The sequence below is a fragment of the Crinia signifera genome, chromosome 1, assembly GCF_055691185.1.
Source record: "Crinia signifera chromosome 1, ASM5569118v1, whole genome shotgun sequence".
Classification (NCBI taxonomy): domain Eukaryota; kingdom Metazoa; phylum Chordata; class Amphibia; order Anura; family Myobatrachidae; genus Crinia; species Crinia signifera.
The window spans coordinates 273,911,638-273,926,193 of NC_139217.1; the positions used below are offsets into that span (position 1 = coordinate 273,911,638).

The 14,556-nt window shown below is 41.6% G+C and overlaps 1 protein-coding gene across 4 annotated transcripts in view; it reads right to left on the reverse strand.

Annotated features, from left to right (window-relative positions):
* SVEP1 (sushi, von Willebrand factor type A, EGF and pentraxin domain containing 1) overlaps positions 1–14,556 on the reverse strand; it is a 323,106-nt gene that overhangs the window by 122,168 nt on the left and 186,382 nt on the right. For all 4 annotated transcript variants that reach the window (XM_083183977.1, XM_083183959.1, XM_083183968.1 and 1 more), the window contains exons 21-22: positions 8,171–8,267; positions 3,398–3,511 (exon numbers count right to left, since the gene is read on the reverse strand). In XM_083183977.1, the coding sequence (XP_083040103.1) occupies positions 3,398–3,511; positions 8,171–8,267 (211 nt within the window). The remainder of the gene's footprint in view (positions 1–3,397; positions 3,512–8,170; positions 8,268–14,556) is intronic.

Genomic DNA, 14,556 nt, shown 5'->3' on the forward strand with positions numbered 1-14,556 from the left:
ACTTTTTAATCATCTTCTTTGCCAGTTTACATCTTAATTAAATTTAATATGTACAATAAAACCTGCACTCTTAGTGTTTTGTTTTGTATGGTTGTTATAAGTCCTGTATGGAGAGGATAGTTACCGACTGACACATTCAGGAGTCTATACTACATAAAAGGACAAGTCGGATGACTAGAAAGTGTTTATTCTCCTATATGGTGCCAATAAATGAATGGGTGCACTCACCGGTCCTTTTTTTTGGCAGATAATAGTTTATTACATACCACAGCCGATTAATCCATTATGTGACAGTGGGTTAGCGGTCAACATTTAGGTCTAGGCATAGACCTTTGTCAAGACCCCCTCTCCTGCCTTCACCAGTATATGGTCCTACAGTATATGGTGATATCCTCCATTTTTTATCCACATCTGGTGCGTTTCTTTTGTAGGAACACCAGGAGCGCAGGCAGGGGTGTAGCTAGGGTGTAGCTGGTGGAGCACCAGATCCGGGCCACAAAATGTCAGCAGGCGCCAGAGCCGTGCACTTTGCCGCCGGCTCCCCAGCCCTGCTCGCCCGCTCCCCCAGCATGTCAGCTCTCCTGCTCCCCACTGCGCCCACTCCCCACTGAGCCCAGCGTCGGAGTCCTCCACCATTTTCAATTAAAGTCACCTGCTGGACAGCTAGCCAATAGGCACTTGCGGTCCAGCAGCCAATCAAAAGCAACATTGGCTGCTGGACTGCGAGTGCCTTTTGTGTAGCGCTCCAGTGGGAGACTTGAGCTCAGGCTCAGCCAGGCACAGCAAGGAGCGGGGAGCTGGAGATCTGGGTGGGTGGGGGAGTGGGCTGCATTCCCCCTTGGCAATGGGCAATTTCAGTCCCCCTTGGCAACGAGCAATGTCAGTCACGATTTGGCAACAGTTTAAGTTCCCCTAGGCAAAAATCTATTTCAGTCCCCCTTGGCAACAAGCAATTTCAGTCCCCCCTTGGCAACGAGCATGAAGCCCCTTGGCATCGAGCATGAAGCCCCTGGCATAGAGCATGAAGTTCCCAGCAATGAGCATGTAGGTAAGTGGCACTTATGTGTCACATGTGTAATGGGCACTAAGGTTTGTTATATAGAAAGTAATGGGCATCATGTGTGGCCTTATGTGTAATTGGAATAACGGCATGTGGCTTTATGTGTAATGGGTATTACAAAGTTCGCAAAAATGTGCAATGGACATTACGGTGTGTGACATGTTAGGCCGCTCCCCCTTTGCCATGCAAGAGCCCTGCCTACTACAAATCAGGGGGGGGGGGGCAAACATGACCTTGCTCCGGGCTTTGTGGAACCTAGCTACACCGCCGAGAGCAGGACACTTTTTGTATTTCTTTATTAACTAAATTAGTATTATTTGTGAGTGTATGTGGGTTGTAACTCACTACATGAAGTGTTAAGCTGAATTTCTGGGATATGAAAGGTCATCCTGGTTGACTCGCAAGCCAACTAAATGCTACCCACACAACCCCCCCCCCCCCTCCCCCGCTGGTGAATGTCACCAGGATGATTTCTAAAGTCTGAACTGCTCCATGAGAATGGGCCAGCGACTATGCAAGTCATGGCGTCCGTAATCACAGATGGCCTGAACATGTGCACTAGCGAATATGCACATGCCTTCACCATCGCTTCCCTTTGCAAATTTGTAACGGGGAGAATGAACCAGAATGACTTTCATTTAGCGCACTATTCCCTATTATTCTTTTTTATTTAAGAAAATAGAAACTTTGTTCGTGTTGAGTTTGCACATGTTGACCATTTATTGTTGACCTTTTTACTGTCAACCTAGACACTGTTGACCTATCATTTGGATCCCCAATGAAACCTCCCTAGTAATGTGCTATACTTTTTCAAAAACCTTTGCTGTACCAGTATAAATGTATGTCATACAATATGTTTTTAGCTTTAGACATGTTTTACATTAAGGTCTCATTGTCACATATGTGCTGGTGGAATGGGATCATTCGTCAGACTGCATTTAGGTCTACAAGCATTAGGTCTACACCATTAGGTCGACTTGCATTTAGGTCGACCTGACTGAAGGTCGACATGGGTTAGGTCGACAGGGTCATTAGGTCGACATGTGTTAGATCGACAGGTGTTAGGTCGACAGGGTCATTAGGTCGACAGGTATAAGGTCGACAGGGTCATTAGGTCGACAGGTATAAGGTCGACAGGGTCATTAGGTAGACAGTGAAAAAGTTGACATGTTTTTTTTTTTTCTTAATTTTTTCAAGCGTCGACAGAGTCAACATAGCACCGCGTCCCCTCGCATGGCTTGCTGGGATTTTGGTGTAAAAAAGGGTATAATTCACTGGTATGGATCACTAGGTGACCAGCAAGTAGGTCAACAAGCATTAGGTCGAAATGATTTTAGGTTGACATGCAGGAAGGTCAACATCATTTTAGGTCGACATGGGTTAGGTCAACAGTGAAAAGTCGACATGTTTTTTTTCACACGAATGTCGACACAGTCAACATAAACAGTAAAACGTAGCACCACGTCCCCTCGCATGCGGCATGCTTAGGGCATGGTGCCTCGCTACGCTTGGCACACTATTTTATTCTCCGACCACACCCTAGTGGATGGTAGAGCATGAAATACCGCCTGTCAGGACATGTTGTGTCGACATGGACACTGAAACATACCACCGCATCCCCTGGCATGGCTCGCTGCGCTTGCCATGCTTTGGTCACGGTTCCTCGCAACGCTCAGCACACTATTTTATTCTCCCACCACGCCCTAGTGGATGGTAGGACATGAAATACCGCCTGTCGGCACACGTCAACTCATAAAACAGTCAAATGACCCCATGTCGACATTTTGTCTGTTGACCTTCCCCATGTCGACATAATGACCATGTCGACCTTATAAAACTCGACCTAATGACCCTGTCGACCTAAGTCATGTCGACCTTCAGTCATGTCGACCTAAATGCATGTAGACCTAAATGCAGGTCGACCTAAATGCAGGTCGACCTAAATGCAGGTCGACCTAGTGGTGTAGACCTAATGCTTGTAGACCTAAATGCTGTAGACAATATGACCGTATCCCATGCTGGTAGGATTGGTAAAAAGACTTAAAAACTGTACATCTATTCTAGTTTTAAAGAATTATCTATGCTTGTATTATCAGTTGTGCTTTACATGTAATGGGCGTTACATGGAATAGCTGTGAAACGTCTGGCATGGTACAAATGGATGCTATAAGATTTTTTTTTTTTAAATACCATTATAAATTTATCTGACAAATAACAATTTTCAAGAAGATATAAGACATGCAAGGGGTTAAACAAAACCGAATGGATACACACTACAGAAAATCACTTGAGTACAATTATACCATAGTATTTTCACATTGACGTTTTTCTCTTTACCTCTAAAGCCGGCGGCACATTGGCACTCAAATTTCCCAATGCCATCTTTGCAAATTCCGTTGTTTCTGCACGGCATGGATTTGCAGTCATCAATGTTGATTTCACATTTTGTACCTAACAGCACATTAGAAAAATCCGAAAGCAGATGCATATTAATCTAACAGAAGATGATGCATGATTCTTAATGATTCTTAATGTGCAAATAAATGTGCTGAGCAGTTGTGCCATTCTGGCTGATTACAAGTCTCTCTATTCAGCCATAGGGTGATAATCATATGTTGGATGGAAGTGTTTTATTAACAATTAATCCAAGGAATGTATTATTTCCTGAGACATTTAATATTTAGCAACATTTCCCAATTGCAGCAACTGTTAATTGTAGTAATTACTTGCATACGCATGTATTTTCATAACGATATATACTGTAGAAAACTTGAAAAGTAGTACAGAGTAAACAGAAAGCATTATTTAATCAGACGAAAGTAATAAATCTGCCAACTATCATCTCTGGAGGCAGATTGCTTACCGGTGACATCACTTAAGTGGCTTTTCCACCTGCTGTTTCTTGCATAAAATAATTAATTAAAAAGAATAAGGTTTACTTCAGCGATAAACATCAGAATAATGCCCTAAATGAGTTGTGAATGTTGTGTGTCGTTTAGTGGTGAGAATTTTGCAGCCAAAATTAAAATACATTTTGGTTCTTAATGACAGTATCATTTAAAAGGACTGCAGACTATAAACGAGGTCCACAGAGTCATGGGATTACGGTATCTGTGACAGTATGATGAGAAGTATCTTACATCTAATACTGTGTACATTCGGATCGATTCAGTGTCATTTTCGAGTAGATTTGGACTATATAATCCAAATCGAATCGAAAATGACACTGAACTGAACAGTATTTGATGCAGATTCAATCCCGATGCACAGCCCCTCTATATCGGGATTGAAAGCAAAGATAGACTTGCATGGCAAGTCTATTTCTGCTTCGATATACCCGATTTACACGGGAATGGCCGGCGTTGCATGGTAATGGCCATGAAATGCTGGGCGTTCCCAAGGGCCATCGCTGCCACCGCTCCCATCTGCCCACTTAGAGCCCCAGCCCGCGCCCCCCCCCCATGTGTGAGCACCATGCCGACTTTGCAGGTCGACGAGGGTGCTCGAACAGAAGCCTTGCATGTACGCATAACTGATTTTGCGCATGTGCAGGGCACCACCATCGGTCCCGTGTGCAAATGTGTTTGGGAATGAATGGACTAGAATTAGGCCCAGAGCATAGCAACAAGTAAACAGGCTGCTGCTTGCGGTATGGATTATCAGGACGTCAATCAATACGTCAACCCTATATGGTGGAAAGGGCATAGGTCGACGGGGTCATTAGGTCGACATGGTAAAAGTAGGTAGGCGAAAAAGTCGATAATGAAAAGGTTGACATGGAAATTGTCAACACAAAAAAATGGTCAATTAGTAATTAGTGTACTGAGTCCCCTTGCAGGGCGTGTCGTGCTTCAAGCAAAGTTACTATTCACAATTTTAGTTCACATGGTGGTAAAGGATGAAAAAGTTGATTATAAAAACTTGTGTCGACCATATAAACATGTTTACATTTTGTACCGTCGACCTTAAGCACTTTCTATACTTTACATGTCGCCCTTTTCACCATGTCAACCTAATGCATGTCGGTCATATGGGGACTACGCTGTTGCTTGTACAGGTCATAGGCACGGATTGTACACTGGTGCCTTGTAGCATTTAACTACGGTACAGGTGTGTATACCAAGTAGACTTCTGTAATGTCACCTTCTGATGTTCATTTTGTAATCTACTGGAACCAAAGTAAGATCAGATCCTCCCTGCTTCTCAGTTTTGCAACTAACTTTATTTTGGCTTTGTGTCCAGGTCTGATTAATAATTGAAGTGATTAGCAGTGACAACCTGAGTACTTTACACCCTTACAAACCAGTATGAATATAAATTTCCTACAATAAAATGTACTGTTATATTTCCAATGAGATTATCTTATTGACTTATTTTCTTAGCCCATAATTAACTGTCACATTTTTACTACCCGAAGCTGAACTACAGCCGAGCAGTAAAGAAAAATATATTTTAGTGGTATTGATTCGGAGAGTCTTATTTTTCAGCACTGACTTATCCAAGACCAGCAGGTTGCTTGTATAAATGGGCTTTGACACTGCAGCTAGAAGCCTGTCCTTCAGTTTGATGATACAATACATGCTGTCACACTCTATGAATGGGCATTTCAAGACCCCTACTGCCTGAAAATATGGTACTTGTGTAGAAGATATGGCTAATTACAATAGCTACCTTCTAGTTTACAGTACCTACATCATTTATAACACTATACCTAATATGAACTAAATTAAAAAGTATACATCAATTCCCTCGCTGATGGAACTGGATTAAGTGCCTGATAAAAAAGGCTAACTAAACAGTGGTCATTCAATTCTTAGTGAGCCCTGAAATGCCGCCTGTATCCTGGCCGAACCCCCGCCGGCTCCAAATCCCCTCAGTACCATGCAATGGGATGTATGTAAACACATCCCCTTGTATGCGGCCGAGGGGGAAATAAATCATTCAATGGTCGCTGACTATCGAATGATTTCTCTCCCCTCTGGAAATAAAAGTTAATTACTTTTATTTCCCTCGGAGTCCACTGAAGAGGGTGCGGGCGCTGACGTCATGTGACCTCAGCTGCACAATGCCTGTGTTCCCAGTGGAAGACCATTGTTTTTATGGGGATGCCAATAAAATACTGGGAGTTTCTCTACAGCCGCCCCCTGCCCACCACCAGCCCTCGCTCCACGATGAGAACGGCCCGGCGAGTATGTCACTCACCAAAGCCGTTCGGTGCTGGGGTTTGCACATGCACATCGGCTCCTAAAATGCATTGACGAATCGACCTCTAAATGCAATGATGAACTTTTTGTTCACTTTTTGGTTAGCGGGATTCAGAACTTTCTTGACATCAAAACCAATGTATTGTGCAGATAAATACATATAGCTTTTTTTTAAATGATAGTAGACACCTGACAATATACTGTATGTAGAAGTAAACAATTATTTTTGGAAAGAGTATTCAGCAGAGATTTATTGGTACTGAATTTCTGTCATGAGGAATTTTTCCGGTTCAGATAGTGAACTAACACCATAGAAAAAACAACCAAGATGTCCCATAGGCTTGCGACCAGCTAGGCGGCACCAAAAGGTGCTCATGGAGGCAGCAGGAAATTCATTTACTTCTGCTGTATATACAATTAAAGGCTGTATTTAAAAAAAATGTAACATTCTCACTATACTTCAATATAGCCTTATATTGCGGATGTTTGTACATATTTGACATATTTTATATAATAATGTGCAGTTCTTTGGAACAATATTTGTCATATTTTTTAAACTATAAATAGTATTGACATAAAAAAAAAAGATCAATTACTATTGCTCTGGTATTAAACTAACACATACAGACAACGTGGTTGGAGTTATTACTCCTGTCAGAAATGCTGTCAAAACTCCAAAAAATCATACTTGCCTGTCTGACCCTCTCCATGCGGGAGAAAATGCTCTGTTCCTGTGCTTCCCTGGTAATGTATGATTGCCATCACCTGTGGTGAAACAACTTTACCTAGCTCCCCACAGGTGATGGCAATCATACATTACCAGGGAAGCACAGGAACAGAGCATTTTCTCCCGCATGGAGAGGGTCAGGTAGGCAAGTATGCAAAAAATTGCAATTTTTAGTCTTGCCAACATCCAAGGGGAAGGGGTGAGGATTAGGGAGTATCAGTCCTTGCAGTACATACCTGCAGGAGCAGGAACTTTGCAGTAGTTGGCCATGGCATGGTGCTGAGCAATCACAGCTTCAAAGGTGGTGCTGCAGTACAGTTCAAAATTCAAACAGGGGAAGCACAGCAACTGCCACCAACTGCCATTTCCAAACTGACTCACTGGCAGTTGATATTTCTCCCCTATTTGAACTTTGAACTCTACTGCAAACCCACTCTTGGAGCAGAGCCGTTTTAACAGTGGGAAGAGCCTGCAACTGCGCGGGCCACCGCAATGCTCATCCCGCTATTGCTTTTGTTTCTGGAGGACAGGACTGCTGTACACTGCAGCTGACACAAGTATTGTAGTTGTCAGCCTGCCCTGGGACAGTGTGTCACAAATTTACACCGTAAGGCCATTTCACATTATACCGGCAGGTATACAGGTGTACATTCAGCCCAAAGTACCAACCTGAGGCAGCTCCAGAAGTGGGACTGCAGCACAGTTCAAAATTCAAATAGGGGAGGAACCCCAACTGCCAATGAGTCAGTTTGGAATGGCAGTTGATGCCAATTGGTGTGGCTCCTCTATTTGGATTTTGAACTGTGCTGCAGCCCCTCCTGGATCCGCCACTGGTACAAAACAATCTGTTTCTAACTGTTATGTTACAGGTTGTCTTTGAAAAATGACAGCCAGGAGCAAATTGATTGTAATTTATCTCTATCCATTTTATTTCTCTCCAATTTTTGATATATATTGCCCTGTGTTACCAAAACCACAGCTTTATACACTGCACAATTTGTTTTGTTCCCATGTTTAATCTTGGAATTGCACTTTTAAATAATGCGGTTTATGTAGGGTTTTGCATTTAGCGAATCTCCCTCTCTGCATCATGGCTTGTAGATACAAAAAACTACCCACATACTGTAAGTAATTAAAATACCATTTATTTCCAGTTATTCATAGTTAATGTTTAAATACCTGTGTAGCCCTTAAGACATGTGCACGTATATCCACTTCCAACTTGTTTACAGGTTCCGCTGTTTTGGCACGGATTTAAAAAGCACTCATGAAAGACCTGTCAGGTAAAACAAATCAGCATTTTACTGGTTACATTTGAAAATCATGTAAACATATATTAAAATTAAATAACCATGAAAAATCTAGATTAATAATATATGACATTGAAATTAAAATAAAGCAATAAAGCAGCAACGAGAACTGTAATTATGCAATTAAATACCTATTTCTATTCTTCCTTCTCCATTTTAAACAAATCCACCTACCATTCGACTGCACTAGATTATGTAATATTTTATAAATATACTGTAAAATTGTACTTAGTGAAATCGTGCACCCTTTCTTCTGACACTTTATAGCAGGGGTGGGGAACCTTTTTTGTGACAAGGGCCGTTTGTAGGGGAAAAAAATCCTTCGGGGGCCATACTGTATGTAAAAATTTCTCTTATAAATTGTCCTGCTGCAGCCGCCCCACGCTCCGGCGGCTGCTACTGAATAGGACTGACAGTCTCCAGCTGCTGTTGATTGAGAGGAATCTCGCAAGAACTACCGACCTCACGCGAGAATTCCCCTTTATTTGACTCCAAGCAAAGCCGCCGGGCGGGTGGGTGGGCCACTCAGACTGGCTACGGGGGCCGCATATATCCCCCGGGCCTGAGGTACCCCACCCCTGCTTTATATACTTTATAAACGGTATATATTGTCTCTAAAACTTTAATCCATACTTCCCAGCATTTAGATATGCAAAATCAGAACAAGATAGGACCCATCCATGATCCACCAAAACTCCACCGCAGTCTGCCCACATCCTGTTGACTTATCTTGAAATGCCCACTCCTGAGCAAAATTCCACAACCTTCAAGATAAGTTACAGTGAAAACGACTGTCCTGTTAATATCAGCAGAGTTACAAGGTACGCAAATTTTCCACTGAAAATTACAAAAGATATCCATTCCTTTCTATGTGCAGACTATGTGCAGAGATGTGCTCAGTTAACCACCCCGATTTCAACATGTGGGAACTTGGGAAGTACAGTATGTGTTACATAAAAAACAAAAAAAAAAACAAATGGTAGTTATAGTACAGTATGTGTTTGCTGATTCAATACAGCAATCCCACACACCAGTAGTTCCCAGCTCACCCCAACAGTCTAGGTCTGGGGCAGCCAACCCTAGTCCTCGAGAGCTACCAACAGTGCATGTCTTGCAGGTCTCCTCACAGAATCACAAGTGAGCTAATTATCTCCATCTGTGGATCTTTTAAAATGTGTCAGTGATTAATGAGTGCAGCTGTGCAGCAGCTAGGTTGTCTGGAAAATGTGAACTGTTGGTAGCTCTCGAGGGCTAGGGTTGGCTACCACTGGTCTAGGTTTAGTGATATCCCTGCTTGTGCAAAGATGGTATTATCAAACTAAAAGAGGTACTAATGAAGTCATCTGTGCTTAAGCATGAATATCCTTAAATATGAATATTGTGGTTTCCTTAGCTGCCATACACTGATATCATATTTATTCTAAAAGTTTATTTTTGTTAATAAATATAGTTTAAAATTTATTTACATATTCTCAAATAGCATACAGATGAGATCTCGGAATCATACACGTTAACACCCTTTTTTATGATGTGAAAGCACATAAGGATGAAGATCATATGTCAAAGGTCTAACGAGCAATGCATTCTTAGTTCATCTAACCTATCCTGAGACGTTTGTTCCAATCTTTGTGCAGAATATTTCCCAGACCATCACATAGAAGAAGCGTGAGAAGAGAATGTCTGGGTAGGGTGCTCCTTCTAGCACTGCATAACTTGTCCAGAACACTTGGGATGGGCTTATTGTTTCCATTGGCAAGAACGTGCCTCTATTTTATAATACCATTACTTGTTGGACAAAATAACCTTTTACTACCATTCCTACATAGGATATAGTGCAAGATTCTATATAATCTATCCAATGTAATGCACACTTATGTGTGCATACATGCGCATATACATATTCCCACATGCATGCACACAAAAATTCTGATATATATTGGTCATCATATCTATACTGTGCTTTATAATGCCCAACGTGGGGAGTTCTCAGCGATGAAGGAGAGGAAATGAGATTCACACTTGATTTTATCATTAAAAACTTCACAAATATTATTTAAAGAATGTTATCACTATAGAGTAATGCTAAGTCCTAGTTAAGTAATGCTTTTACGAAATGCTGTTTAGTACAGTGTCTGGGCAACTGTCTGGCAGCTTATAGCAGGCTTCTATTTAGGGCCCTTGGTCCTTGGCCCTTAGACCCACTTGGCATTGTCACACAGTAGTATTGGGTTGGGATAATTTGGTCTACAGCATGATGGTCGACAGTCATTAGGTCGACACCATTAGATCAACATGGGAAAAGGTAAACATGCGTCTAGGTCGACATGGGAAAAGGTCAACATGGTTCTAGGTCGAAAGGTCATTAGTTCGACAAGTCGTTAGTTCGAAAGGTCATTAGTTCGACAATGTCTAGGTCAACAGTGAAAAGGTCGACATGGTGTTTTTCACTGTTTTTTTACCTGAATGTCAACACCGTCGACATGGACACAGTTTAAAGTGCACCTCATCCCCTCGCATCGTTCGCAGCGCTCGCAAAGCGTCGGGTACGGTGCCTCGCTACGCTCAGCACACTATTTTATTCTTCCGCCACACCTTGGGGATGGTAGGGCATGAAATATTGCCTGTCGGCACATGTCGGCTCAAAAAACTGTGAAAAATCCCATGTCGACGTTTTGACTGTCGACCTAGACACTGTCGAACAAATAACCTGTCGAACTAACGACCTGTCGAATTAATACATTAATATGTTAGGTATCTGTAGACTGTATCTGTTAGTGATGCTACAAAATATTTATTTTTCTCTGGCACTCAGTGTGTGTGTGTGTGTGTGTGTGTGTGTGTGTGTGTGTGTGTGTGTGTGTGTGTGTGTGTGTGTGTGTGGACTGTATCTGTTAGTGATGCTACAAAATATTTATTTTTCTCTGGCACTCAGTGTGTGTGTGTGTGTGTGTGTGTGTGTGTGTGTGTGTGTGTGTGTGTGTGTGTGTGTGTGTGTGTGTGTGTGTGTGTGTGTGTGTGTGTGTGTGTGTGTGTGTGTGTGTGTGTGTGTGTGTGTGTGTGTGTGACTTCTGGCCAGTGGAGATTAAATGTGTATTACATAGTAGCAAAATGTTCCCAACATACAGTATAGAGTTCTAAAATAAAGTCTCCTTTATTATTCACTGTGCACTTCTAGTATTGTACTAACTTCAAATTGAGGTTTAGTGAGCATTGTAACATGTTATGTTTTTCTCTTTATTCCCTCCATTTATGTGTTGGCCTCTTAGGATGTAATGTGGAAAGAAAATAAGAGGCCCATATGGTACCTTGTGTATAATGGACTTTATTTTCAACAACAGAACTCAATACTGTTATGTTGGGAACATTATGTCAGTATGTTGTATTACTTCAATACTTTATTATCCATAACAAATATATTGGTGTTATATGTATACAATTCAAGGCATTGTTGCAGAAATGAAAAGGAGTGTGTGTGTATGGGGTGTGTGTGTGGAGGGGGGGGGCATGAACCACTATCTTGCATAGGAATCCTTGTGGCTTTAACCCCTTCCTGACAGAGCCAGTTTTTGCGTTCCTGACAGAGCCCTTTTTTTCAAATCTGACATGTATCACTTAAGTGGGGATAACTTTTTTTTTGCTTTTACTTATCCCAGTGATTTTGAGATTGTTTTTTCGTGACACATTGTACTTCAAATTAGTGGTAAATTTGGGTCGATACAGTCTGTGTTTTTTTGTGAAAAATACCAAAATGTCGTAAAAAAATGGAAAATTTAGCAATTTGCAAAATGTTACATTTTCTGCTTGTGAGACAAATAATCATACCACTCAAAATAGTTAATAACTAACATAGACCATATGTCTACTTTATGTTTCCATCATTATTTCAACTTCCTTTTAATTTTTTTGGACACTAGGAGGCTTACAATATGAATAGCAAATTCTCAAATTTTCAAGAAAATTTAAAACACTGATTTTTTTAGGGACCAGTTCAGTTCTGATGTGACTTTGAGGGACTTGTATGTGAGACACCCCCATAAATGATACCATTTCAAAAACTGCACCCCTCACAGTATTCAAAACAGCATTTTGGAAGTTTGTTAACCCTTTAGGTGTTTCACAGGAATTAAAACAAAGTGTAGGTGAAATTTCAAAATTTCATTTTTTTTGCAGATTTGCAATTTTAATAAATTTTTCTAAGGAACACAGTACATTTTACTAGAGAAATGTGACTAAAAATTGATTCCCCTAATTCTTTTGTTTTCATAAATATCCTATATGTGGCCCTAGTGTGCACGTTGACCAAACCACAGGCTTCATAATAGAAGGAGCACCTACTTGATTTTGGAGCCTCCTTTTTATGAGATTATTTTTTAGGCACCATGTAGGTTTCTAGGCACCATAAGATGCTAAAATTTAGGAACCCCCCCACAAGTGACTCCATTTTGCAAACTACACCCCTCAGGGAATTCATCTAGGGGTATAGTGTACATTTCAAACCCCCAGGGGTTTCACCAATTTTGATACAACTGGGCTGTGCAAATGCAAAATTACATTTTTTACACAAAAATGCAGTTCTGGCTCAAAATTTTTCATTTTCACAAGGAATGAAGGAGACAAAGCACCCCAAAATCTGTGCCCCAATTTCTCCCGAGTACGGCAATGCCTCACATGTGACCAAAAAATACCATTTGAGTGCATGGCAGGACTCAGAAGGGAAGGAGTGATTTTTGGATTTTGCAGCTCAGATTCTGGTGGAATTTTGGTGGGTGCTATGTCGCATTAGCAAGACCCCCCAAGCACCAATACAGTGGAACCCCCCCACAAGTGACCCCATTTTGCAAACTACACCCCTCAGGAAATTCATCTAGGGGTATAGTGTACATTTCAAACCCCCAGGGGTTTCACCAATTTTGATACAACTGGGCAGTGAAAATGAAAAATTACATTTTTTTACACAAAAATGCAGTTCTGGCTCAAAATTTTTCATTTTCAGAAGGTATGAAGGAGAAAAAGCACCCCAAAATCTGTGCCCCAATTTCTCCCGAGTACGGCAATGCCTCACATGTGACCAAAAAATACCATTTGGGTGCATGGCAGGACTCAGAAGGGAAGGAGTGATTTTTGGATTTTGCAGCTCAGATTCTGGTGGAATTTTGGTGGGTGCTATGTCGCATTAGCAAGACCCCCCAAGCACCAATACAGTGGAACCCCCCCACAAGTGACCCCATTTTGCAAACTACACCCCTCAGGGAATTCATCTAGGGGTATAGTGTACATTTCAAACCCCCAGGGGTTTCACCAATTTTGATACAACTGGGCAGTGAAAATGAAAAATTACATTTTTTTACACAAAAATGCAGTTCTGGCTCAAAATTTTTCATTTTCAGAAGGTATGAAGGAGAAAAAGCACCCCAAAATCTGTGCCCCAATTTCTCCCGAGTACGGCAATGCCTCACATGTGACCAAAAAATACCATTTGGGTGCATGGCAGGACTCAGAAGGGAAGGAGTGATTTTTGGATTTTGCAGCTCAGATTCTGGTGGAATTTTGGTGGGTGCTATGTCGCATTAGCAAGACCCCCCAAGCACCAATACAGTGGAACCCCCCCACAAGTGACCCCATTTTGCAAACTACACCCCTCAGGGAATTCATCTAGGGGTATAGTGTACATTTCAAACCCCCAGGGGTTTCACCAATTTTGATACAACTGGGCAGTGAAAATGAAAAATTACATTTTTTTACACAAAAATGCAGTTCTGGCTCAAAATTTTTCATTTTCAGAAGGTATGAAGGAGAAAAAGCACCCCAAAATCTGTGCCCCAATTTCTCCCGAGTACGGCAATGCCTCACATGTGACCAAAAAATACCATTTGGGTGCATGGCAGGACTCAGAAGGGAAGGAGTGTTTTTTGGATTTTACAGCTCAGATTCTGGTGGAATTTTAGTGGGTGCTATGTCGCATTAGCAAGACCCCCCAAGCACCAATACAGTGGAACCCCCCCACAAGTGACCCCATTTTGCAAACTACACCCCTCAGGGAATTCATCTAGGGGTATAGTGTACATTTCAAACCCCCAGGGGTTTCACCAATTTTGATACAACTGGGCAGTGAAAATGAAAAATTACATTTTTTTACACAAAAATGCAGTTCTGGCTCAAAATTTTTCATTTTCAGAAGGTATGAAGGAGAAAAAGCACCCCAAAATCTGTGCCCCAATTTCTCCCGAGTACGGCAATGCCTCATGTGTGACCAAA